The sequence below is a fragment of the Siphateles boraxobius genome, unplaced genomic scaffold, assembly GCF_051911475.1.
Source record: "Siphateles boraxobius isolate OS27281-9 unplaced genomic scaffold, OSU_SipBor_1 13, whole genome shotgun sequence".
NCBI lineage: Eukaryota > Metazoa > Chordata > Actinopteri > Cypriniformes > Leuciscidae > Siphateles > Siphateles boraxobius.
The window spans coordinates 10,607,501-10,633,940 of record NW_027508733.1 but is presented as its reverse complement, the minus strand read 5'-3'; the positions used below and the strand labels follow the sequence as shown (position 1 = coordinate 10,633,940).

The 26,440-nt window shown below is 35.2% G+C and overlaps 1 protein-coding gene and 1 long non-coding RNA gene across 4 annotated transcripts in view; one reads left to right on the top strand and one right to left on the bottom strand.

Annotated features, from left to right (window-relative positions):
• Nucleotides 1-6,016: 6,016 nt before the first annotated feature.
• On the bottom strand, nt 6,017-7,196 carry LOC143735368 (uncharacterized). 2 transcript variants are annotated; one of them, XR_013203132.1, is made up of 3 exons: nt 7,118-7,196; nt 6,219-6,332; nt 6,017-6,062 (listed from the first exon to the last, which is right to left on the bottom strand). It is a non-coding gene; the product is annotated as an uncharacterized LOC143735368 (long non-coding RNA). The 2 variants fall into 2 exon arrangements; XR_013203133.1 differs by having other exon boundaries at nt 6,027-6,059.
• A 6,281-nt stretch (nt 7,197-13,477) lies between these two features.
• LOC143735282 (uncharacterized) overlaps nt 13,478-26,440 on the top strand; it is a 13,228-nt gene continuing 265 nt past the window's right edge. Inside the window, exons 1-6 of one of the 2 annotated variants that reach the window (XM_077225411.1) lie at nt 13,478-13,751; nt 17,607-17,727; nt 19,132-19,467; nt 19,811-20,158; nt 21,875-21,976; nt 23,277-26,440. The exon at nt 23,277-26,440 is cut by the window's right edge and continues 265 nt beyond it. In XM_077225411.1, coding sequence (XP_077081526.1) covers nt 17,685-17,727; nt 19,132-19,467; nt 19,811-20,158; nt 21,875-21,976; nt 23,277-23,290 — 843 coding nt within the window. In that variant the 5' untranslated portion in view covers nt 13,478-13,751; nt 17,607-17,684 and the 3' untranslated portion in view covers nt 23,291-26,440. Of the gene's footprint in view, nt 13,752-17,601; nt 17,728-19,131; nt 19,468-19,810; nt 20,159-21,874; nt 21,977-23,276 lie in introns of both variants that reach the window. The other variant, XM_077225410.1, reaches the window with a different exon arrangement.

Genomic DNA, 26,440 nt, shown 5'->3' with positions numbered 1-26,440 from the left:
GACTGCTTTGCTGTTTATTGATTTAAAAAAAAAAAGTATAAACGACTACACGAATTTTATCAGTAGGAAATCGCGTTGAAGAAGTCTCCTTCCGAACACATCGCGATATTTGGCATCAGTTCATGTGTGCCAGATGTTGGTGAGTAGCAAAATACACTGTCCTAATAATGTTTGATATATTGTCTTTTCTGATGGTCGAAATGAATCAGATTAGCTCATGTTCAGTCACTGCATTATCTGTCATCTCCACGGAGGCTTTGCGTTTCATTGCTTTCTAATTCAAAACAGGGTAATTAAACACTATCTGTCACGTGACGTGCTACAGGCCTAGACCTTCTATCAGTTAATAATATTCATATTAGGTTTAAAGTAAGTTAGTACAATTAGTTCCAAAGTGGTATTTGTAGTAGAATCACAGTAAAAACAACACTTACCTTGCTTTTACCACAGTAGCCTTAGTTTTACTGTGATAGATGTGGTAAAAGGACAGTAACCACAAAACTTACCACACTTTTACCACATTATTTGTAGTTTTAATGTGATGTTCGTTGTAAATGCATATTAACCACAACACTTACCATACTTTTACCACATTATTTGTAGTTTTAATGTGATATTTTTTGTAAATGCATATTAACCACAACACTTACCATGCTTTTACCACATTATTTGTAGTTTTAATGTGATATTTGTTGTAAATGCACACAACACTTACCATGCTTTTACCACATTATTTGTAGTTTTAATGTGATATTTGTTGTAAATGCATATTAACCACAACACTTACCATGCTTTTACCACATTATTTGTAGTTTTAATGTGATATTCGTTGTAAATTCACAGTAACCACAACACTTACCATGCTTTTACCACAGTAACCTTAGTTTTACTGTGATAGGTGTGGTAAAAGGACAGTAACCACAAAACTGTCCGTGCTTTTACCTCAGTATTGGTAGTTTTAAAGTGATATTTGTTGTAAATGCATATTAATCACAACACTTATCATGCTTTTAATGCCAAATAATGTAACAAGAAATATTTGTAAGGTAAATCAGTAATTTTTCCATTAAATAATCCAATATATTTTACATAATGATATTTTCTTTTCTCTTTTTTTTTCAGCTGAAAAGACCAAAAGGGCGTTTCGGACTCAGTCAGCTCATTATTGTTTGAGGAGAAGTAAACGGGAGACGAAAAGCTACAAAGGCAAATATTCGCAATGGTATATATGTGTTGGTTTTAACCCTAAATCAAACATTTTATCTATTATTTATTTTTATTTATTTTATTTATTATTTGTTGTTTCTTAAACCTTTTCTTACAAAACCAAAGCCCAATCAGTACATAGTCTCAAAGTCTTAATAATTCACAAGATTTAACAAGTTGTCAAATTCGTACAATACTTGTACATAATCATGCAGCTTTTACTTCTTGTGCTGTCAATGGCTAGTGCCTCAATTCCTGTACATATTTATCTCCATATTTGTAAATCAGTTGCGCACCTTCTTGGAAAGTAGTCGGATGTCCCATACACTGTCAAAAAAGTTTATATTAATTGCATTGTATTCATTAAAATTATTACAAATTGGACCCTGTCTGTTGATGTTCCAATGATACATGATGTCTCTCCACAACTCATAACCTTCCTCTGTTTGCAAGAGTGCAAAAGCTAATCTGACTTGTCACATGACATCAGATACTCGATTATTTTGTCGTAATCAGATCAGTTACACTGCTGATAACTGTCCCGCTTGCATGTAAATCATACTTATTTTTTTTAAACAAGTTTATATGATTATTGCTTGCTATTAAAGACATGCTTGTTTTCATAGAAATGACCACATATCAGTGAGCTTATTACATAAATGCATTTAACATTTAATTATGCAATACTCCTTACAGAAAAATATCCCACAGTTATGGATAAACTCACAACATCATCATCAAGTCCTGTGCTGGGCACATTGGGCAACAAGTGTTCTCCAACGTATTCGATCCGTGGCCAAGTTCTCCACATCTTCCCATGGGACACTGACATTCTTCTGGTCTTCATGAAACATCTGTCTCCATGTCTTCCTTGGTCTTCGCTGTCTCCTGCATCCACCTAGTGGTGTCCACTTCATAACTGTCTTTGGGTGGTGTGGTTTGGGCATGTGTAGGATGTGTCCAGCGAGGTGCTCCCTTTTTTTCTGTCACAGTTTCTGAAAGTCTTTATGTGGAGTCCCACTCTTATGATCTCTGATATATGCAGAACCATTATTTAAGTTTTGGTAAAGGACATATTCATTGACATCCATTAGTTCTAGTCATGCAGCGACTTCATGACAATAGTCAAATGTATATTTCTGCAAGTGTATATAGCAGGTGTTTGTCCGAACAATTGAAGATAGTGAGAGTGTTCAGGAAAACCTTTTAAAACAAGCAATATTCATGGAGTTCTGTTTGGTGCTGAAAGAGTATTACAGAAATGACACTTGACAACTGGACATTATTCTGTGAGTTTGTTACCTTTACATTTAGATGGACTTAATGTCTTACATTTAGCTTCATTAAACCTTCGATTACAGTGGTCACTATTTATCCACCATAACTACATCTATGTTATCATTATATGACTACCTGTTTAATGTAATTGTAATACAGGCCTACCTTTGAATGTATTTTATAGAAGCATTTTCTTGCTGACATTTATAATAATTAACTATTTTAGGTTTCCTTTCATTTAGTTACAATAAAAGTGACCAATAATCACAAGGATATAGAATTAAAGTTGAGAATGTAAAATGTTGTGCTTAAGTTTTCACCTATTTGTTCTTTAAAGGGAAGAAACAAATATATTTTCACATAACAAAGTTGAATCTCATCTTGTGGTTTGTAAAAATATAACTTCATCAGCGATTTTTTTAAAATAACTGTATGTGTCACTATAATAGATTGCCCCTGTATCTGGATTTTATGTTTTGTTTACAATTATCTGATTTTTATTCTGTTGTGCATTAGTTTTGGTACTACATTTGTCTTAAACAGTTTGACATTAAATATTGGAATTTGCTTTAAAAATTGTGTGCATTCATTATGCTTTTGTTACATTTTGTTATATAATATACTGGATATACTATACATACATTGTAAATGTTAGTAGCACTTTAGTACATGCAATTATCTTTAATTTAAAAAACTGCAAACTACCCTGCCATTGTGCCATTGCTTAGAAAAAAAGGTTTCTCTTTCAACTGTATGCATCAGTCTAATCAAATAAGCAAATTTGTGTCATGATCATATGAATACAACGTTTTTGGGTGGTAACCACACAAAGGAGGCTTTTTGTTTTTAAATGTGAGTTTTATAATTTAATTAGAAACAATACATATTTAACAGCCCAAATATTAAATATTTAAGGAATCTATCCCTGCAGCCGGAACTGGAAGAGATCTGTCATCATTTACCATAATTGGGCAAGTAAGTGTGACGCATCTGTTCAGCTGGGTTGTTATTGGCTGTGACTTTATCGCAGAACTCGCTGTGATTGGACTATCTTTTAACCCATATAAAACGGCGCTTCATGTTACAAAGTATGTTTTGGTGTTATTATTACGTTAGTTATACCTTAAGGTAACTAGAAAGTGTCTCTATGTTGTGAAAAATTTCTCTTTTACCGAGATCCCAACCCTAACCCTAAGCATGTCTGCACATTTCAATGAACTACAGCACAAGGCTTCCTGTTCCATTGATATAATGACAGAGATATGTGGGTAATGTAGTTTAAAACGTTTAGTAATGAAACAGTAAATGTTAAATAAATAATATATTTAATGGGCAACTGGATATCTAAATTTGTTAATTGTGCAAACCTTTATGATATATATGAGGGATAGGTTGCAATTTGATATTTTACTGCGAGCACTTTTAAAATAACCTTTATGCCAGCTTGCCATATATGTCTGAAAACTGTGCCCAACATTATTTAGTAAACATAGCATAAGCAGTTGTCCTTCATATTGTCTCTTTGATACACTAACCGGACTTTGAGTTACAGCCATTTGAAATGTGCTTTCTTTTGCTCTTCTGGGGGCCGTTGCTGGCCCCCTGAGGGTGGACGGGCAGTACAGTCTACACAGATTTTAGATTTTGAACTATTACTATATCACAAGGATAATGCACCGTTCAGTAAAACAACAAAACAGTGCCAAAATATCCTTTTCACCCCATCTGACTGCTGATTATTTGCCTGACATCAGTAATGTCTATGCTTTCATTTTAAATGCAGTAGTAGATGTACTAGAATGATCAACATGGATCATCTTCAATTATACTTTTAAGTGTTTGTAGCAAGATAGCCCACTGCAGCCTCTTGTTATTCACACACCTTTTCTTTATTTCACTGAAAACTGGCATAAATGCAAGTATGTGCAACTTTTGCTGCATTGTTGTCCCAAATATCATTAACCACAACAAAATGTTTATGTCCTAAGTAAAATAATTATGGTAATTAATTATAATTTTTTGTTTTTAAATTATGAACTAAGCTAAATAAGAAATTCAAATTTCTCAAATAAAATTCTGTCCCAAACACCACTTTCAATACACAATATTCACCATACTTTATTACACAACACTTTATTTGAGGACACAACATAAAGTTGATAAAGTAGCATAAAGACAAATGAGATTCAAGATAACTAACAATGAGCCTTCAAAAATACATTAACATCAAATTAATCGATTCACAACTGCTGAAGCCACACAAATGAGTGCCAGAGAATCATATTCAGTCACCTATGATACAGAAAACAGATTTTATATTGTGTTGGAAAAAATTAATTCAATATCACAGCTAAACTGGTTTCTTGCTCTTCCCTGTACGTCTCTATCGTGTTCGTGTTCTTCAGTTTGTTCGTGAAAACAGTTTGTTCAGTTGTGCCCTACTACAGTACAACTGATGAGCAGAAGATGTGATCACTGATGTGGTGTAGATCTTTCTCAGAGGACGAAGTCTCAACATCCCATCGTCAGGCGTTCTCCAAGTCCTGCTCTGAAAGTTAAACAAAAAACACAAACAATTCAAATTAAACTGTTTAATGGACAGTCAGGTCAGCTTATGTTCTGTGTTATTTAAAGCTACATTGTGTAAGATTTTCTCCCATATAGCGGTGAAATTGTATAAGACTACCAACTGAATATTACTTTCTAGCCCCTCCCATTCCGAGGGCGTTGTAACTCCTACTGTGGCCGTATTATTATGAGTAATTTCCCCCTCGCATTCGTCACGGTGCCACTAAGTAAAGGCTCGAAAGGCGAAGCTTGAATTTCCAGGTATGTCCCTCTTTGGCTAATGTATTTTCAAGATGGAGGCGCAACATGGCTGCCGCCTTTCGAGCGACTCGCTCATATGTATTCTGAATGGCAGATTCTACACTTACGAGAGTACTTGATTAATTGGTGGAAGTAATTACACATGAATGAGCACATATAATTTTGAAAGAACAAAGTGTTTTTTTGCAAAGAATCAACATAAAAAATGACACAGTGTAGCTTTATTTAAAGCAGTGATGGGCTACTCTGGCCCTCAGCGTCCACTGTCCTGCAGATTTAGCTCCAACCTCAAACCCTCCTGCCTATTGTCTACAAGTAAACCTGAAGACTTTGGTTAAAATTTTCAGATGTGCTCAATTAGGGTTGGAGGTAAACTCTCCACCTCAAAAAGGAGAACGCAAAAGGGCCAGAGTTGCCTGTTCCTTATTTAAATTTACAAAGCAGCAGTCAGTACATTATATAATATACACATTGAAGTATTATATATATATATAATATTGCAGCACATAATATAAGCTAAGTACTGAAGAAAAACAGTTTAACCCATATAAAAATCGAGTGATAATCTGTACAATGTAAAATTGTCAAGATCAAATTATGTAATACACAGCATTGTTTGAATACAAGACATACCAATGGACTTACGCACCTTTCTGTCTTCTTTGGGCACCAGACGTTTCTTCCTCACCCGAAACAAAGGACTTATTAGATTAGCTTGCGTTGATATAAGGACTGGTCTTCCTTCTCTGCTGTAAAACAAGAAAGTCTCCACTTACTCTATGTGCAATTACTATTGTTCTTGAAACATACCAATTAACACAGTTATAATTAAGTTAATTTACCATACGATTCAGGGGAGAACATTTGATGAGTAAATACTGATTGAAATATTGTAGAAACTTTACCTGGGAAGGGCTGATCACGGCAAGATTTGCTGCGACTCACTAGTAGATCTTGTGAGGGTTGGTTCCTAAAAGAGCTGTTGAGTTTGATATTGTAGAGCTTTAAAAAAGATAATCCTGCAAAACAGAAAGGAAGGTCATTTTAATACATTACTTGCAAGTAGTCAGTTTATATATAACTTTAGGATTTATTTATGTAAGGAGTGTTGCATAATTATATATTAAAAGCATTTTTATGTAATAAGTTCACTGATATGTGAGCATTTCTATGAATAAAAATATGTCTTTAATAGCATGCAATAATCATATGAACTTAAAAAAGTGATTATGATAACATGACATAATATGTTACATGATAACATGTAAAAAAAACAACAACATGATTTACATGCAAGCGGGACAGTTATCAGCAGTGTAACTGATCTGATTACGACAAAATAATCGAGTATCTGATGTCATGTGACAAGTCAGATTAGCTTTTGCACTCTTGCAAACAGAGGAAGGTTATGAGTTGTGGAGAGACATCATGTATCATTGGAACATCAAAAGACAGGGTCCAATTTGTAATAATTATAATGAATACAATGCTATTAATATAAACTTTTCTGACAGTGTATGGGACATCCGACTACTTTCCAAGAAGGTGCGCAACTGATTTACAAATATGGAGATAAATATGTACAGGAATTGAGGCACTAGCCATTGACAGCACAAGAAGTAAAAGCTGCATGATTATGTACAAGTATTGTACGAATTTGACAACTTGTTAAATCTTGTGAATTATTAAGACTTTGAGACTATGTTTGTACTGATTGGGCTATGGGTTTTGTAAGAAAAGGTTTAAGAAACAACAAATGATTGATAAAATGTTTGATTTAGGGTTAAAACCAACACATACATACCATTGCGAATATTTGCCTTTGTAGCTTTTCGTCTCCCGTTTACTTCTCCTCAAACAATAATGAGCTGACTGAGTCCGAAACGCCCTTTTGGTCTTTTCAGCTAAAAAGAGAGAAAAGAAAATATCATTATATATAATATATCGGATTATTTAATGGAAAAATTACTGATTACTAAAGATTTACCTTACAAATATTTGTTGTTTCATTATTAGAAATTAAAAGCATGATAAGTGTTGTGATTAATATGCATTTACAACAAATATCACTTTAAAACTACCAATACTGAGGTAAAAGCACGGAACGTTTTGTGGTCACTGTCCTTTTACCACACCTATCACAGTAAAACTAAGGTTACTGTGGTAAAAGCATGGTAAGTGTTGTGGTTACTGTGCATTTACAACAAATATCACATTAAAACTACAAATAATGTGGTAAAAGCATGGTAAGTGTTGTGGTTAATATGCATTTACAACAAATATCACATTAAAACTACAAATAATGTGGTAAAAGCATGGTAAGTGTTGTGTGCATTTACAACAAATATCACATTAAAACTACAAATAATGTGGTAAAAGTATGGTAAGTGTTGTGGTTAATATGCATTTACAACGAACATCACATTAAAACTACAAATAATGTGGTAAAAGTGTGGTAAGTTTTGTAGTTACTGTCCTTTTACCACACATATCACAGTAAAACTAAGGCTACTGTGGTAAAAGCAAGGTTAGTGTTGTTTTTACTGTGATTCTACAACAAATACCACTTTGGAACTAATTGTACTAACTTACTTTAAACCTAATTTGAATATTATTAACTGATAGAAGGTCTAGGCCTGTAGCACGTCACGTGACAGATAGTGTTTAATCACCCTGTTTTGAATTAGAAAGCAATGAAACGCAAAGCCTCCCTGGAGATGACAGATAATGCAGTGACTGAACATGAGCTAATCTGATTCATTTCGACCATCAGAAAATGCATTATATCACGCATTATTAGGACAGTGTATTTTGCTACTCACCAACATCTGGCACACATGAACTGATGCCAAATATCGCGATGTGTTCGGAAGGAGACTTCTTCAACGCGATTTCCTACTGATAAAATTCGCGTAGTCGTTTATACTTTTTTTTTTTTTAAATCAACAGCAAAACAGTCCAGCTTCCCTGGCAATAAGACCGAAATAATAACATTAAAATAAATACATATATAAACATGATCAGATATCGTGAATAAATGTCGATGAAACAGCTTTCTCTGCTGCAGCACGCCTGGCAGAAAGAATGCATTACATTACTAAAAAAATAAATAGGCTAAATAAAAATGCTGATATCACGAAAATAATGAAATAAACGTGTCAGTATCACGAACCAGTAGATTAAATGACGTGACCATATCACGAACTGCCGTGAGACTGGGCTGTGTGGCACCTCAAAAGCGTGGAAATAATTCCTAATTTATATTAAAATGAGTGTATAGGCCTACGGAGAAGTCTGAACATTACTGGTATTGTCATTTTTATAACCTTTATTTAACCATCTGGAACGGAGAAAAAATGAAACCACTTAGCGCCTCTAGTGGACTTTTCACTCGAAAAGTGCAGGGAAACGTACCTGGAGGTACGTATTTCAGGTTTTGCAAAAATGTAGGCAGAGTAACGTATTTCCCATGAGCCTGGGTTGGAATCAATAGTTGGAGTGACCATTACAATTTTTATAGCGGTAGAAGGGCAGAAACAAATGAAATGAATGGAACAGGAGGTTATTAAACAAAGCAGACGGGGTGAAATTCAGGGAAATAAGTGATGAAAAAATTAGATAAATTAATATTAATAATGAAATAGATTAATAAAAAAAATATTAGTAGAGTTGAAATAGAAGCTGCAGGTCAATTCTAAATTATCAAAACTTGATTTGATATCAAATTGATAAGGTGTGGGGTATTTTAAGGAAAATTAATGGGATTAGGAGAGAGTATAGATATCCAACACTACAACCAATGAGACCGTAATTACAGAGAAATAGAAAGCTGAAATGCTTATGAATTTTTTTTTAAAATTCATAACTCAGACAATAGTAGTGAAGAAGGAAAGAGAGGATGTGAAGTGACAACAGTAAAACAGATTTAATTATAGAAGATGAAGAAGAGAATGATACATTAAATTTAACATTTACAACAAAATAATTAAATAAGGCATTAAGGGATACTAAATTATCAGCAACTGGTAAGTTATATAATGATATCTAAATTAAGTGAGTAATCTAAACATATTCTACTTGAATTATAGAATAATTGGAAATTGGAAAATTGCCTAGCTGCCGGAAAGAAACAATAATATCAAGATTTAGATTTTGGGCATATACTGCACTTAATCGTACATGGAAACATGAGACAGGAAAGTGTGAAAATTGTAATCAAAAGGAAATTGTAGAACATGTTATTTTGATCTCCTTCTTAATGAAAGACATATGTTCATTTACAAGAAAATGAAGATGAATTTAGAGCTTACAAAGATCCTACAAAATAAATCATATGAAGATAGTTTTACATTTCTTACATAATATCTGAAAAATACAGAATTAAATAAAATAATCTAGAATTTATATATATATATATATATATATATATATAAGAGAAGAAAAAGGAAATCGAAGAGAAGAAACTAATAATGGGTGTAATAGGGTGGTGATGGCGCAGTGGATAAGACACGTGCCTTTAGTGTGAGAGACCCAGGTTTGATTAATTGTTCAAATATGAATTACAGAGGATAGATATGATAAAAGACATAGAAAAAATAGGACTAATAGGACATGGAAATAGGACATGGAGTAAAGAGTATATGGACTGCAGTAGGAGTGAACAAGGAATGAAATATTTGATTTGTTTTCTGACTAAAACGGAACTAATGACAATAAAATCCGCGTGCATATGGTGACGCAAAAGTGTGTGAAATTCGATGTAGTATGCACTCCAGGCGGCTAGGTGGCAATGTGAACCACTGCCACACAACAACTGCTGAAAATACTCTTGAATGTTTGCCTGTGACGTAAACGCGTACGAGGTTTAAGCACTTGGAATGTGATCAAATACACTACAATAGGAAGCGATCATTATCCTGTGGTAACGAAAATTGGCATGGAAGGTTATTATGAAAAGGGAAAGAAAATTCCTAGATGGAAATTGGGAGATGCTAATTGGGAAGTTTTCCAAAAGATTAGTGCCAATAGATTCTATAAACTTAAGGAGGAGAATCAGACAGATGTAAATATAATTAATAGTAAAATAGTTAAGGAGATTATTCAGTCTGCTAAGGAAACTATTCCTAAGAGTAATGGTATTAAACGGACTAAGAGTGTACCCTGGTGGAATGATAACTGTAATAAAGCCATAAAGGCCAGGAATAAAGCATTTAGAGAGCTCAAGAAAATTCATTCTCAGGATGCATTGATCCAGTATAAAAGGGCCCAGGCATTAGTGAGGAGGACAATAAGAATACAAAAAAGAACATTTTGGAGGAAATATTGTAACACTATTGGAAGGGAAGTACAGCTGTCAGATGTATGGGGCATGATTAAAAGAATGGAGGGGATTAGAAGACATTATGAAATACCAGTGTTGGATAATGGTAATAAATTGGCGGTCAATAATTTAGAAAAGGCAGAACTTCTTGCACAAACATTTGAAAGGGTTCATAGTTCATGTAATCTCACAGGTGAGGCTAGGCAGTGTAGAGAGAGAATCATAATGGAGAATCCCAATATAACAGAGAAAAGGGGGATGACAGGAGATCCGTTGGATCTACCGTTTAATATGTTTGAGTTAAGAAGAGCAATTATGGGTGCTCGTCAGACCACTCCAGGGAAAGATGGTGTATGCTATGGAATGCTGGAACACATGCAAGATAGTGCACTGGACATGGTGTTGGGTTTGTTTAATAAAGTTTGGGATAGTGGCCAACTTCCGTTAGATTGGAAACAAGCAATAATAGTTCCCATTCTAAAACCTGGAAAAGATCAGTCAGACCCTTCTAGCTATAGACCTATTGCATTAACGTCACACTTATGCAAAATTATGGAAAGAATGGTCACAGAACGTTTAACGTATTATTTAGAGAGTAAAGCTCTTCTGTACCCATATCAAAGTGGGTTTCGTAGGGGTCGGAATACAATGGACTCAGTATTGTGCTTAGAATCAGACATCAGGAAAGCACAGACCAACAAAGAAATATTGATAGCTGTGTTTTTTGATGTTGAAAAAGCATATGATATGCTCTGGAAGGAAGGATTACTTATTAAGTTGATGTCATTGGGTATTGGAGGCAGAACATATAATTGGGTTATGAACTTTTTGTTTGACAGGGAAATTCAAGTAAGAGTTGGCTCAGAATACTCCAGTGTATATAAGGTGGAGAATGGCACTCCGCAAGGTAGTGTGTGTAGTCCACTGCTATTCAACATAATGATAAATGACATCTTCTCTCAGCTTGAACGAAGCGTAGGGAAATCCTTGTGCGCAGATGATGGGGCTCTGTGGGTAAGATGTCGTAATGTTTTGCACGTCAGTAAGAAAATGCAAGCTGCAATAGTTGATGTGGAAAAATGGGCAAATAAATGGGGATTCAAATTGTCTGTAGAAAAAACAAAGGTGATTTGATTTTCAAGGAGGCATAAAGTCATACCCATTTCCATGAAGTTGTATGAACAACCACTTGAGCTAGTTAAGACAGTTAGATTTCTTGGGGTTTGGTTTGATGAGAAGCTCACATGGAATACTCATTTAGACAAAGTCAAGAACAAATGTAAAAAGGTTATAAATATACTTCGCTGTCTGTCAGGACAAGAGTGGGGAGCAAGTAGAGTAGCCCTACAAAATATATACTGGGCATTAATGAGGTCGGTTTTTGACTATGGATGTATAGCGTACATGTCAGCAGCAGAATCAAATCTTAAGAAGTTGGATGTAATACAAGCTCAGGCTTTGAGAATTTGTAGTGGATCTTTTAAAACCTCTCCTGTATCAGCAATGCAGGTCGAAATGGGAGAAATGCCGTTAGGAATCAGGCGAGTAAAATTAATGATGGCATATTGGGTGAATATCCAGGGCCAATGTGAGTCGCATCCTGCCAAGAGTCTTTTAATAGATTGTTGGGAACACAATAAGACAAATTTCATAAGTTTTGGGTGGATTGGAGATGCAAAAGCAGAAGTCATAGGTTTAAGACATTTAGATTACAGCTCTACAGTGATACAGTCTTCTATTCCTCCCTGGTTATTCCCAACACCACGTGTAGACCTAGATATACAACAGGAATTGAAGGATAAGTCAAAGAATCTTCCTGAAAGTAGAATTGTACAGAATTATTTTCGCGGATTCCATGGTTATATTCACAGATGGTTCCGAAGATCCTGACACAGGGCGTGCAGGTGTAGCAGTTTACATCCCAGCAAGTGAGTCATATATTAAGAAAAGAATATCGGACCATGTATCAGTATATACCACAGAATTGATTGCGATATTATTGGGCCTGCAGTGGATAGAAGAGAGGGAAACAAATAATACTGTTATTGCATCTGATAGTTTGTCTGCACTTATGAGTATTAAATCTGGTAAATCATTATTTAGATCTAATATTATCACTGACATATTCCTTATGTTATACAGGATGGAGCTAAAGGGTCTTTCCACATGCTTTCTTTGGGTTCCTGCTCATGTCGGTGTGGAGGGGAATGAGCAGGTGGATATGCTGGCCAAAGGATCACTCAAAACTAAACATGTGGACTTAAAAACCCCGTTAAATAAAGATGAAGCCAAGTCAATAATCAGGAAGTATGCACAGTCCGTTTGGCAGGGGTATTGGGATAATAGTGATACTGGAAGGCATTTGTATAATAAAAAGAGACAGGTTGGTGCTGGGAGGATGGTGGGCTGGAAAAGGAGGGAAGAAAGTTTAATAACTCGTCTGAGAATAGGTCATACAGGTCTAAACCTTTCATTGTATAAAATAGGTAAGCACCCAACTGGGAAATGTACTTATTGTAATCAACCAGAAACAGTGGAACATGTTCTTCTTCAGTGTAGGAAATACAATATTAAAAGGGAGCACCTCTTTCAGTCACTACGGAAGGCAAAATATCATGACGTCTCGTTGTCAGGTCTCTTGGGGAAAACAGCAGGACAGATATATTGTTATATAATTAGGTTTCTTAAAGAAACTGAATTAATTAAAAGAATATGAATCTAATAAGTATTATTATTATAATTTTTTTTTTCTGCTTAATCTCTCGTTCCACACTCCAGTCCAGTTGGTGGCGGTAATGCACCATTAAATGGTTTGCCAACCGCCATTAAACTCAAGAAGAAGAAGAAGAAGAAGAAGAAGAAGAAGAAGTAAACGCGTACGCGACGAGAGCCACGGTGAGCAGATTTGCGTTTTTACCGGTTTTTACCATTTAGACGGGAACGCGACGGTGGAGCGTTTTTAAGATTTCCACTCTGGAGGGTCGTTTTACTTTTTTGAGTTTTTAAGCCCCCAAAACGCCGTCGCCTTGTAAACGAAAGGCACATCCGATAAAATATATTTACGTTTTCACTCGGAATCGTTCTCGTGTGAACAAGGCCCAAGGACTGAGAAGTTAAGGTACTGTATACAGTTTAAAATAATAATTAAAGAAGGGGTTGTGTGAGAAACTTGCAGTGGGATTATTGACCGACAGCCTGTATAGGCCTACGCTAGGTCCTCTGACAGAGAGTATTAGCATGGCTTGTAGTGATGGAGATGAGAGTAGGATAAATGAATGGGAAAGTGAAGAAAAGACAAAGAGTCGAAAAAGAAAGAAAAAACATGCATCTAGCATTGGAGATTTGAAAAAGTGATGAAAGTGGAAGGCGGGAAAAACAGTAAAGGAAGGAATATTGAATGTAATTGTTAGATTTGAAGGAGAAGGTGAAGTTGATGGACAACATGGGTCTAAAAGTGATCCAGTTGAGTTTTTATTTTCTATATCTTTGCAAGAAATTAATTGAATCATTCAGTATTCCAGGTATTCTTCAATAAACTTGTTTTTGATCATCACAAATCCTTATTTTTATTTTTCCTTTCTTACTTTTTTGAATAATAACCGTTTTTGCATTGCAACCCTTCTAATGCACACTATGGGTCTTATAAAATGACCCGTATTCATTTCCTATGTTATTTCAGTCATGGCTGAGTGTTTCTTTGCTGAATCTTTAAAGTATATTTATTTAATAATTTGTTATTCCAGGTATTCATTAAATATCTTTGTTTTAGATTTCCACAAATCATTGTTTATGTTTCCTTTCTTACTTTATAAACAAACACAGTTTTTTTTGTTGCATTTTACATCAATTTTACATACATGAGTCAAAAATGAGCCATATAGAAACCTTTGATATTTGCACATTTTTGGAAGTAGGAACATAATTATTTACTGCTTATTATTACATAATACTATTCACCTACACATTTCACAGCTGCTTTTGTATATTTTATGCAAGTCCACATTTTCAAGTCTTATTTTAACCACAGAAAATAATTTAACTTATTTATTTTAACCACAGTAGCCTAAATGTGTTGGTCTAAATAAATGCTAAAATTATTAATTTAACAAAATGTTTTATCATGCTTGCATTGATGGGTCATTTTTTACCCATATGTGTAAACTTGATGTAGTAACACAAAACTACAAATAATTTTTGGTAATTGAAAACAAGATATTTTGAATGTTTATACATAATGGATTTATGTAATATTCATAGTATATATATATATATATATATATATATATATATATATATATATATATATTAGGGTTGGGCGGTATTACGGTAATATCGTATACCGCGGGGTCTTAAAATAGCAACGGTATCAGTTTCAATACCGTCATTACCGGCACTTATATATAATAAATAAATATAATTTATTCAATGCCTAAAAATGCTTATGTAGTTTTCATCAAGTGACAGTGTGGAGGAGAGAGAGAGAGAGAAAGAAGGGAGAGGCGGTAAATACTGACGAGGCAATTTGTAAATGTTGCAATAAAAAAGGTGACGCGAGAGATGGAAACACCTCTAACCTAATGTCGCATCTCCGAAGCAACCACCCACTCACTGCTGCGAAGATGAATTTTGCCCCGAGTTCATTAAATAAGCGCATTAGTTTATATTTGTTAAAATTTTATACTTTTTTTTTTACGTTGATAATTAAAACTGAACAGCACGAGTAAGATGGGATGCATCGGGAGTCAGACATTGACCACTTAATTAAGTTTCCTTTTGTAAAAGGCCTTTCTTTAAAGTGAATTTCGTTTTGTATAAATTGTATCTTAATTTTAATAATTTTTTTATCAACCAATAATAAATAAGAATCAAATATAGCAGACAACATAATCATGACATGACCGTGCGCTGGCGCGCCGCGGTCACTTGCATTGAAATCTCATCATAAATTAACCGAAACTCAGTGTATGTCTCACAGACATGACAGATATCTAAATAAAGCTTGAAATTTCATTAAACGAAACAATTCAAAACGAAAAGAAATAGGCCACTCGCTGATTATTTAATCCATGATGAGCATTTCTCTCTATGCGCGTTCATACGAAAATGGCGATCATCAAATTAAACGAAACTATTCCAAACGAAAAGAAATAGGCTAGCCTACTCTCTGATTATTTAATCCATGATGTGCATTTCTCTCTATTGTTCACTATGGAGATGGCGATTCGTCAATTTCTCTAAACGAAATAATTCAAAAGGAAAAGAAATATAGGCAGCATACTCTCTGATTAATCCATGATGTGCATTTCTCTCTATAGGCGCGTTCACTACGGAGATATCAATCGTCAATTTCTTTAAACGAAACAATTCAAAACGAAAAGAAAAAGGCTAGCCTATACCTTCTGATTATGTAATCCATGATTTGCATTTCTCTATATATATGCCAGTTCACTAGGAGATGGCGATCGTCAACTTAATCTTTGCAGCACTGACATAAAAGTTGTATTAATAAAAATCAATGGACGCGTGTCACCGGATTTACAAATGCACTTCTTGCTTGTTGCTTGTTAATTTAATTTAAATTAATTAATAAAATGAATGCAATTGTCATAATTAAAGTAATTAAATATTATTAATTGTCCTATTTTTGCTCATTTATAAATAGTATTTATATCTACCACCCCCTCAGCACCTGGGTTAAACAATTATTTGGCGCCACCATATTATAACGGCCCACGTATTAAAGATAGTCGAGTCTAAATAGGGCTACGGCTCATAATTACATTTAATGCCGTCACACAACGTGCACGGGTTGGCCTTGATTTTTTTTGTGTGTGTTTTTTATGCCCGATCTGGTATTCAGTTTCTGAACGGTGTAGACACAAGCCAACAGTTTGGTGACGCTGTCTGAGCCTTATGTCATAATTTTTAATTAGTCACGGTAATACCGTATACCCCGGTGAAATAGGGAGGAGGTTTGACGGTATCAAAATTTGGATACCGCCCAAGCCTAATATATATATATATATATATATATATATATATATATATATATATATATATATATATATATAATGCATAATTTATAGATCATGGAATATTAAATGCTTAAATATATTGATCTCAAAAGAAAAAAAAAAAGAAAAAGAAAAAAGTCCATCCATGCATGAAAAAACATAGGAAATGAATACGGGTCTTTTTAGACCCATGTTGTCCATTTGAAGGGGTTTGCATAGCTTGTGCATCAAAGGGTTAAGAAAATTGACCCGATTAAATTAACAAAAATCATCAAGAATCAGATTGGGGAAGTGAAATATGCAAGGATTCTAGGAGATGGACATTTGTTAATTGTTAATTGAATGTGAAAATGAGATGCAGTTAGACAAAGCTAAAGAGATGACATATGTTGGGAAAGTTAAGGTTCAGAAGGTTGTAAAAGTTGGATAAAAGAGACATTTATCATTATAAAATCTTAGGAGTGGGAAATGAACAAGAGTATGTAGTAGTGGAAGTGTGGGCTGGAAAGAGAGTTGGTGATTTTTAATTATTGGATAAAAATAATAATGGTTCTAATTTTACAATGAAATGTCAGAAGTTTATTGGCCAATGGACAGGAATTTAAACATTTTTTGAATGAGTTGGATGAAAAGCCAGATGTAGTGTGTATGCAAGAAACCTGGTTGAAGCCAAATTTAGATTATAAATTACATGGATATACAGGAATTAGAAGAGATAGGGGTACTGGAGAGGGGGAGGGGGATGTGCCATATTCAGTAAGACGGGGATACCATATCGAATACTGGGGAAAGTATGCAGTATGCAGTGGTGGAGGTGTGGGAAAGGGGAGGGGCAATGAGTATTATTAACTACTATAACCCATGTAAAAGATTAGAAATAGATAATCTACTATGGATATCAGGGCAAGATAGACACATTTAGTATGTAAGCCTATTTTCTGATTTACCCTCCAGAGCAGAAGGTGGCGGGAAATTAACCAATAAGCTGGATGCCAACCGCCGTAAAATAGCAAGAAGAAGAAGAAGAAGAAGAAGTCATGGAAATGAAGGACCTAGTCGCTGCTCTTTTAATTTTGAATGGTACGTCTTTAAATGTTACAGCATTTTGTAATAGCTGTGATCACCTTATATTTCACATAATGTATTTTTTATTTGTGTTTTGCTCAGTGTTTTTCAAAAGTGAGATCAAATATTAATGCTAGATGTTTTGCTATAAATTACGGACATGGCAACTGAGGACTTTTGCGCAGTTATTTTGCTTTATTTCCAGATTCAATCATAGGCTCGTTCTTATGTAGAAGAGCACGTTCGCACATGCGAACAAACTATAAGACATAAATGCCATTTGTATGTATTCTAAATAAAATATACAGATTGTAGCCTACTGAATTTCAGCTTGCCTATTTGGCTCAAGATAAGGATTTATTAAAGTCCACATATCATGCAAACAAGCAATGATTTGCTAGGATGAATCAGGGAACCGTCATGTGAGAAGGGAGTAGAGGAAGGGAGAACACATCCTTGTGGCGTGCCAGTGTTCAGGATGAGAGTGTTTGAATTTCGTGATGGATAGAATTTGAAAGATGACACTGTTTCTTATTGAAAGAAACCAAAACACAGACCTCATTGTAGTAATTAGATTATTTTTTCATGGGTAATGGGTGTAATATTCATTATGAAGAAATGAAAATACTTGTTTGCATGAATTCAGAAAAAATATGTTTTGAGAAAGTGGGTATAAATGAATAATGATGTGTGTTGTATCATATGATGGTCATTAAGTTAAAGGTGCACTGTCATTTTTAGAGGCATCTATTGGTGAGGTTGCGAATCGCTCCCAACAGAACGTTTACGGTGGCCGACAGGAAAATATTTAGTCGTTTGAGACAACAGAAAGTTGCCAGTTAAGCAATGAGGTTTCTTTACGAAGATGAAGAGATTGTTTACTTAATTATTCAGTAAAATTATGTTATTGCGAATATTATTGTTACTTGTTCATCATTGTGTCAGAGTTGTATTCGCTGACTTTAGCTTGCTTCCTTGCACGAAGAACAACATAATGACGAAACACATGTCTGTTTAGGGCAACTGTAGATCTATGGTGGCGTAAAATGGCTATTTTAATGTAAGGGGACCCGTGATGTAGGCTATGTAGATATAAATGGCTGATTCTAAGGTAATAAAAACATAACAGTTCATTATGTAAGGTCTTTATACACCACTGAAAACAAAGTTATGTATATGGTATTGCATTTCTGTCAACAGATCCTCCTAAATATTACACAATGCACTTTTAAGATCGTCCATGAGTCTCACGTATGTGTGTCTGATGAGTGAATGAATGATGATCTTCTGCTGTTTGTTTGCATACATTATGAATCCAAACACACAATCTTTATTATGTATTGAATGGCTTCTACATTTCCAAAGCATTTTCTGTCGTTTTTAGTTTAAATTACAATTCACTGTTCATTTCTTCTTCAGGTTTGTTTGGTGCTGATACAGAGAGAGTGTCCGTGTCAGTGATGGAGGGAGATTCAGTCACTCTAAACACTGGTGTACAAACAAACCAGCAATATGAGATTCTATGGTATTTTAATGGCATTCGCATAGCTAGAATCAAAAGAGATCTCAGTGTTATATGTACAGATGTTCAGTGTAATAATGACACTGAGAGATTCAGAGACAGACTGAAGCTGGATCATCAGACTGGATCTCTGACCATCACAAACACCAGAAACACAGATACTGGGGAATATATACTGTATATCAGCAGAAATCCAAGTGACAGTGAAAAGATCTTCAGTGTTGCTGTTCATGGTGAGTTATAATGAGAGTTTATTTTTTTTTACTTGTATATTAATTCACATACAGTATGCAGATCATTTCTAAAAAAAAAAATCTGTATTATAATAAAAAAAAATGTTAGCTACAAATTTAGTTCAGTGAATGTGCTCTGGTAATACTGAGTTTCTTTTACAATCTCTGATCAGTTTCTCTTAGATAAATATTATATAATTATGTAAAATGTGTTCATAATCATGAAAGTTGGATAAATCTTGCTTGTCAGATTTAAAGTATTCATGTTAACAGCTCTCTCATGTTGTGTAGTTTGTTTGTTTTCAGCAAAAGATCCTCCAGCATCTGTTGGTTTGTGTTTCAGGTGTTCCTGCTGCTGAACGAGATGAAGTGAAGAGAAAGACAGTGAAGGAGGGAGAATCTGTTACTTTAGATCCTGATGTAATAAGACAAGCTAATGATTTAATGACATGGTACTTCAATGACACTCGTTTAGCTGAAATCAATGGAGAACTCAGTAAGATCTGTACAGATGATCAGTGTACAGAGAGATTCAGAGACAGACTGAAACTGGATCATCAGACTGGATCTCTGACCATCACACACACCAGAAACACAGACTCTGGAGTTTATCAACTACGGATCAACAGCTTCAGCATCCGTCGTCGCCGCAGCATCACCATTGTAAAGAGCTTCAGGGTTTCTGTCATTGGTGAGTGTAATTCTATGCATTTTAAAATACATTTTCATGTTTTAAATCAATTCAAGAGAGCTTTTACACAATGTTATAATATAATATATTATAAGTAGTGCTGTGCGTTAAACGCGTTATTAACGGCGTTAACGCAAACACATTTTAACGGCGTCAATTTTTTTATCGCGAGATTAACGCTCTTTTTGGCCTAGCAAACTTGTATTTTTTTCACATGCTGTTGCAACAACTAGTAACGTTAGAAAAACTACAACATCACACCGGATAGCTAGACCGGAAACAAAACAACAGGCACGCCGCACGTACTTGTTTGGGCTTGCGCGCCGGCCAAAGAGTAGTAGGCTAACGTTACGTTTTGAGTGGATGGCGCGAGCGCGATACGCCGATCTAGAGACGTGCACTCTCAACGCAATAGAGTGCGGCGCGGGACTAGATTTGATGGCCGAGTGCGAAGGCGGGCACGAGCGGTAATGCACTCACTCTGTGTGCGGATACGGGAGCATAAAACGATTCGCGGGACTCCCGCAAACTAGAAATATCTATGAATAAAACATAAAAACTAATACATTTTTATTCATATGTTGCAGAAAAGCAACAAGAACAACTAAAACAAAATAGAAACGATTTACAGGCCAGAGTTTCTTTTTATAACATGTTTGCAGCGTTGAGGGATGTAGCCAATCACAGACATATGTGTTGATTTCTTGAACGCAATGGCCAATCAGAAGCATTTAAAATAGACTCCCCTCACTGCTGAAAGCAGACTTTTTGTTCAGTGCTGAATTCTGTATGCTGGCAAATCCTCAAATTATAACAAACAAAGTGTATATATTATGGAAGATGCATTGTGCAGTCAGCTTCATTGATAATAACAGATGTGTGAGATCGCGATGAACTGATGTCAGCTTTTTAGGAATTATTAAGGGAGCGCACTTTGCTCGCATTCAGTAATGCCAAACCATGCAGTCAGTAGCCTGCTTGCTTTTATGTTATAACAGTGGTTTGTGTGTTAATGCTTTAAAAACAAATAATTTATCAGGAGCATTTATGCTGATGTGTATTGTGGCGACACGTAGGCGAAAGTATTTGGAGGTAGCCTACAAAAAAAGAGTCTAATTGAGGGCGGGAGCGGGACAAAAATGTTGCGGGCGGGAGAAAGTAACATAGAAAGTAGTTGAGAACGTCAGTTATAACGACCCACCAACGTATTAAAAAAATGGACGGGTTTAAATCGGGCTCGGGCTCATAATTACAGTTTATGTGTCGGGCCGGGCTCGGACACAATGCGCACGGGCTCGGGTCGGGCTTGATTTTTTGGGCCCGATCTAAGCTCTACAATGGATGACTTTCAGACAGAAACACATGGATACCACAGCTAAGAACAAACATACTGCTGATCCACTTTTCCATGTTGATAAGAGCATTAAAATTAGAAAAAATAATGAGACAAATAGAAATCAAGGGACATTTAGAATAGATAAAAATGTGCGATTAATCGCGAGTTAACTATGGCATTAATGCGATTAATCGCGATTAAATATTTTAATCGTTTGACAGCACAAATTATAAGTAATGCATATTACCTTCACCATTCTTTGATAGGTCTCAGTCTTGTCTCGTATCAACCACATTTGTGATTGGATGTAGAACTTCCTGCTTCAAATGCAATCAATACAACACTAATCTCTAGTAGTAATGATGACTTTCTGTCTTTAGCTGTTCCAGATTCAGCTCTGTCTGCAGGTACAATAGCAGGAATAAGTTTTGCTGTTGTGGTGGTTGCTGTTCTGATGATCATTGCTGGAGCAAGAATAAAAGGTGAGTTTTAAACAGCTGATTTAACAAGACAGAAATATGAAATTAAGCGTGTAAAGAATTGTTAAATTGCATTTTCATTCTAATTAAACAAAGTAATGTGTTTAATTGAGCTTGTTGTTCAAACAGGCATCAGGAAGCAGAACAGTGATCAGGGGCCGGTTGCACCAGCTGGACGTAAAAAAGTTGGGTGTAAGCTCTACACTGGACTTAGTCACGTCCAGCTTTCCGATTAATATATACACCTGTTGCACCATCTAAAACTACGAGTAGGTGCAGCTACGCTTAGCGTAGACGGTGCACGTACCTTGTGTTTTACCGCGCTGATAGGTGAGATGCTGTTATCGTTACTATGGTTACACATTTACTTGCTCCAACGAATAGATGAATAATGACTGCTGAGCCGAAAAAAAGAAAATTAAATTACTATGATTGTGAAACAATAAAAAATATTGAGCTATTCAGTAAGTATATGCATATTTTGGTATGCAAGCATTGGCATAAAATCGAAGAGAAATGAGCACCAGCAGCGCTCCGTTCCCGTCTGTTACTTGTTGTCACTGCGGTGCATAATTTTAACAATTCAACCCTGCTGGAATGAAAATGTTCAATAAGTTACCTGTCTCTATATAATTTAGAGGATTGACTTGGTCTCTCATTACTCTTTCACGCCGGAAAGCCCACTGATCATGTAGCCTGTATATCAGACGCGCCATTGCCATTCATTTTAATTTACCTTTGACTTGACGTAAGACTTGGTCTCAGACGTGCGCTACGCCTAGATGGTGCAACAGGTATTAATTCTACGCAGGACTTAAAATGCATTTTACGTTAAGTTTAGTCTTACAACCGGGTGTACGTCCAGCTGGTGCAACCACCCCCTGGAGATACTACTTTGAGCACTGAGTCTGCAAAACACTGAGTTTACAACAGACTGACATATGTGACATATGAGAAGTGGTTTAAGAAATAACTACACTATTTATGACTTTTTACTTTAGAATGAAGAACAGTGGTGTGAATATATTTTTTTATATCATTACATTATAATTATTTAACATAGGATGCTATAACAGGGTGTAACATTAATGTACCCTCTGAATAGTCCTTTTTTTTTCAATCGCTATGGAATCACAACTTGGACAGTGTCAAAAAAACCCCTCACAAATTAATAGCCAGATAAACGAAATCACACAAATATTTACATTTACAAAGTAGCATTCTCTGGTATCTTGTATTTTTGTGTCTATGGAACTGAAGCATTAATCCTGATTATGTTCTGTGAATCTGTATTTTCTTCCAGAAAAATGTTGTTGAAGACTCGTCCTTTAATCAGACTGACCGTCTAATCATGAATACCTCCAGTCTCTTAATCTGACTGATCTGCTAGAGATACATCCCTCTATAGTACTCATGAGTACTACAGGATATGTTAGGTGTGGGCAACAGCTGACAGCGTGGAGTATTGTATCGACACAAGGATGCCAAAAATCAATATTTTCGCAGGCGTATTTTGTTTTTAGATTGCAAGTATTATGCATGTACTTAAAGGTTTAGTTCACCCAAAAAGGAAAATTAGCCCATGATTTACTCACCCTGAAGCCACCCTAGGTGTATATGACATTCTTAAATAAGTAATACTAAAATAAGTAGCTCCTGGCAGACGGCCGTACACAGGGATTTACATCAAAAGACTAACCCTTGAACTTGACGCACAACGTAATGACGGTAATTGACGCCGGAAGCTAGTTATTTTAGTCGATAAAGTTTTAAATATGGATATTTTTATTACACTAACACATCGCTTCACTTCAGAAGACCTTTATTAACTTCGCAGAGCCGTGTGGAGCACTTTTATCACGGATGGAAGCGCTTTAATGGACTTGCAAAAAATATACCCATTCACTCCCATTATAAAGCTTGAAAGAGCCTGGACAATTTTTTTTATATAACTCCGATTGTATTCGTCTGAAGGTAGAGTGTCATATACACCTAGGATGATTTTAGGGTGAGTAAATCATGGGCTAATTTTCATTTTTGGGTGAACTATCCCTTTAAGCTCTGCACTTATACATCTTAAGCTATCTCTTTCACATATGCAGTAAGCCAAGTATATAGGAAGTGCATTCTTGCTTATTTCTGAACATCACTCTTCCCATGTTTACGTGTTAAGTTTTGATTCCGATACAAATTCAGGCCAGGTTCTATGCAACAAGCCTTTCGCCAGCTGTTAGAATCAAATAAGTTGTTTACTTAATGCCATATCTACACTGGCAGCGAGGTCGTTTCATGTGTCTAATGTGAAGAAAACAGCCAGCATATCATTACTGCCGGTTACATTACCATTACATACAGTCGGTAACACTGTTAAAATCAAACTGTTGTTATTTTCACAACTAAACTAACTCTTTAGTGCCACATAACTGAATAGTGTTAACCACCATTAGGGTGTTAGTAAGGCTGTTCTTTGTAAAACATAAACCAAATGAAAACTTAACACAATGTGCCAACTTCAGACCGATATCAATGTAGATATAAAAATGAAAAATTAAAACACTGTCTGCCAGACTATAAGCTGTAATCACTACCTTAAATGATTAGTTCATTTCAGAATTAAAATTTCCTGATAATTTATTCACCACTATATCCACTATATGGAGAACAATTTTAGGTTTTCTTCTAAAACCTTAATTTCCTTTCGATTGAAGAAAGGTGTGTAAATTATCAGAAAATTAATTCTAACATGAACGAATCCTTAATTAGCACTTTGAGTTTGAGAAAGGCACATTACAAATAAAATGTATTATTATTATTATTATTATTATTAATACACAATGACCAAACTGGATTTATTAAAGGGAGCAATACTTCAGAATAAGGTTGATTAACTTAATTACTTTTTACAATAACTCCACAAATTATAAAAAACACCGTTCTTATTAGTATTGCTAGATGCAGGGTGACGTGTTAATTTCTCTTCCCCACGCTGGCATTTTGGTTTTAAAAAACCAACTGGATAAAAATACTGTATAACTCCCCTGAAGCCTCCGTTAATAGAATCATCTCAGTTACTCAAGGATGCCTATTGCCTTCCCTAACATTTGCACTTTTTATTGAACTACTGGCAGCGGCAATTAGGCAATCCTATAGTGTTTCTGGAATTTAATAAGACTCATACTGCCATAAAATAAGCTCATATGCAGATGAGATACTTTTATATATTACAAATGCATTCTTCCTTCCCATCAATACACAAACTCATTAACCGTTTTAGCAATGACTACTACTTTTGCACAAAGTCTAAGATCCTGCCCTATCACTGTTTACGTCTCTTACAAGAAATAAAAAAAAACAACCTTTACTGATAGATCAAACTGACATTTCCCCCGAAACTAAATTACCTTTTTTTCATGATTCCTGTACTTCAACCCCCAGGTTGGATCTCCGTTCTCGATAGTGCAATAAGAAGCCTTGTATAAAACTATGCAACTCGCAGAAGCAATAAGGAGGATTTAAAACCCCTACGTTTTGTCTTTTATTTTCTTTCTCAGCAACTAATATACATTTCACTCGGCCCGTAATCTAAATTAGATTTGACTAAACAAACATAAATTTATGATATGATTAGATATCAAATCTCTACCATTCATAGACCAATCTTTAAAAATGGATCCTGGTTACAAAAATAACATCGGCATCACCACATCATTAAATGCCTGGTGAAACACGCACAATGTATTAAACTATAGCTTATAACTGTCAAATCATATCCTACTATGGCCTGTCTTTTATTAACCAAAATCTGAACTAAATAAACAATAACCTGACAACTTGACTTAAACATAAAATATAACTCACACCCACAATGGTTACAGGAAACACTAAGACTAATGGCTAAAAATAAAAGACGTAAACATGAATAAAACAGATGTGTCAGTGTGTCCTAAACTAGCATTACTCTGGGTTCGGGCCGCATACCGAGCCCGGAGCCCTCTTCCTGGACAGCACGCCAAATACGCATTTATTTTATCTGACTTATTTGTAAGTGTGAAATCGTTAACACAGATATGCTGGCTGTTGGACTGCTGATACATGTGCACAGACTGACTGAATCACATATGCTGTTATTCCTTATGTTTATATTTTGTGCAATATTTCAGTGGCTTCGGCAATAAGCACATTTCACCATCCAAGGTGGCCTTTTACACCGTTTACATTAATGTAAATACATTGAGTGTGTGACTGTGTAATACAAATGCTATGTGCAATACACCCGCTGTGACTTTGAATTTGTGTAATTTAATTTGTGCCTGTACGTACTTTGCACTTTAGTGTCGTTTTGTTTCTCTTTCCCTTAATTTTGTTTTTGTTTGCTATCTTTAATTTAATTTGGTGTCGTCATTTCATGCATGTGAGGAGGCAGATGAAGACCTTTGAACATTAACATTTTCCTGAATATCTCTGAGC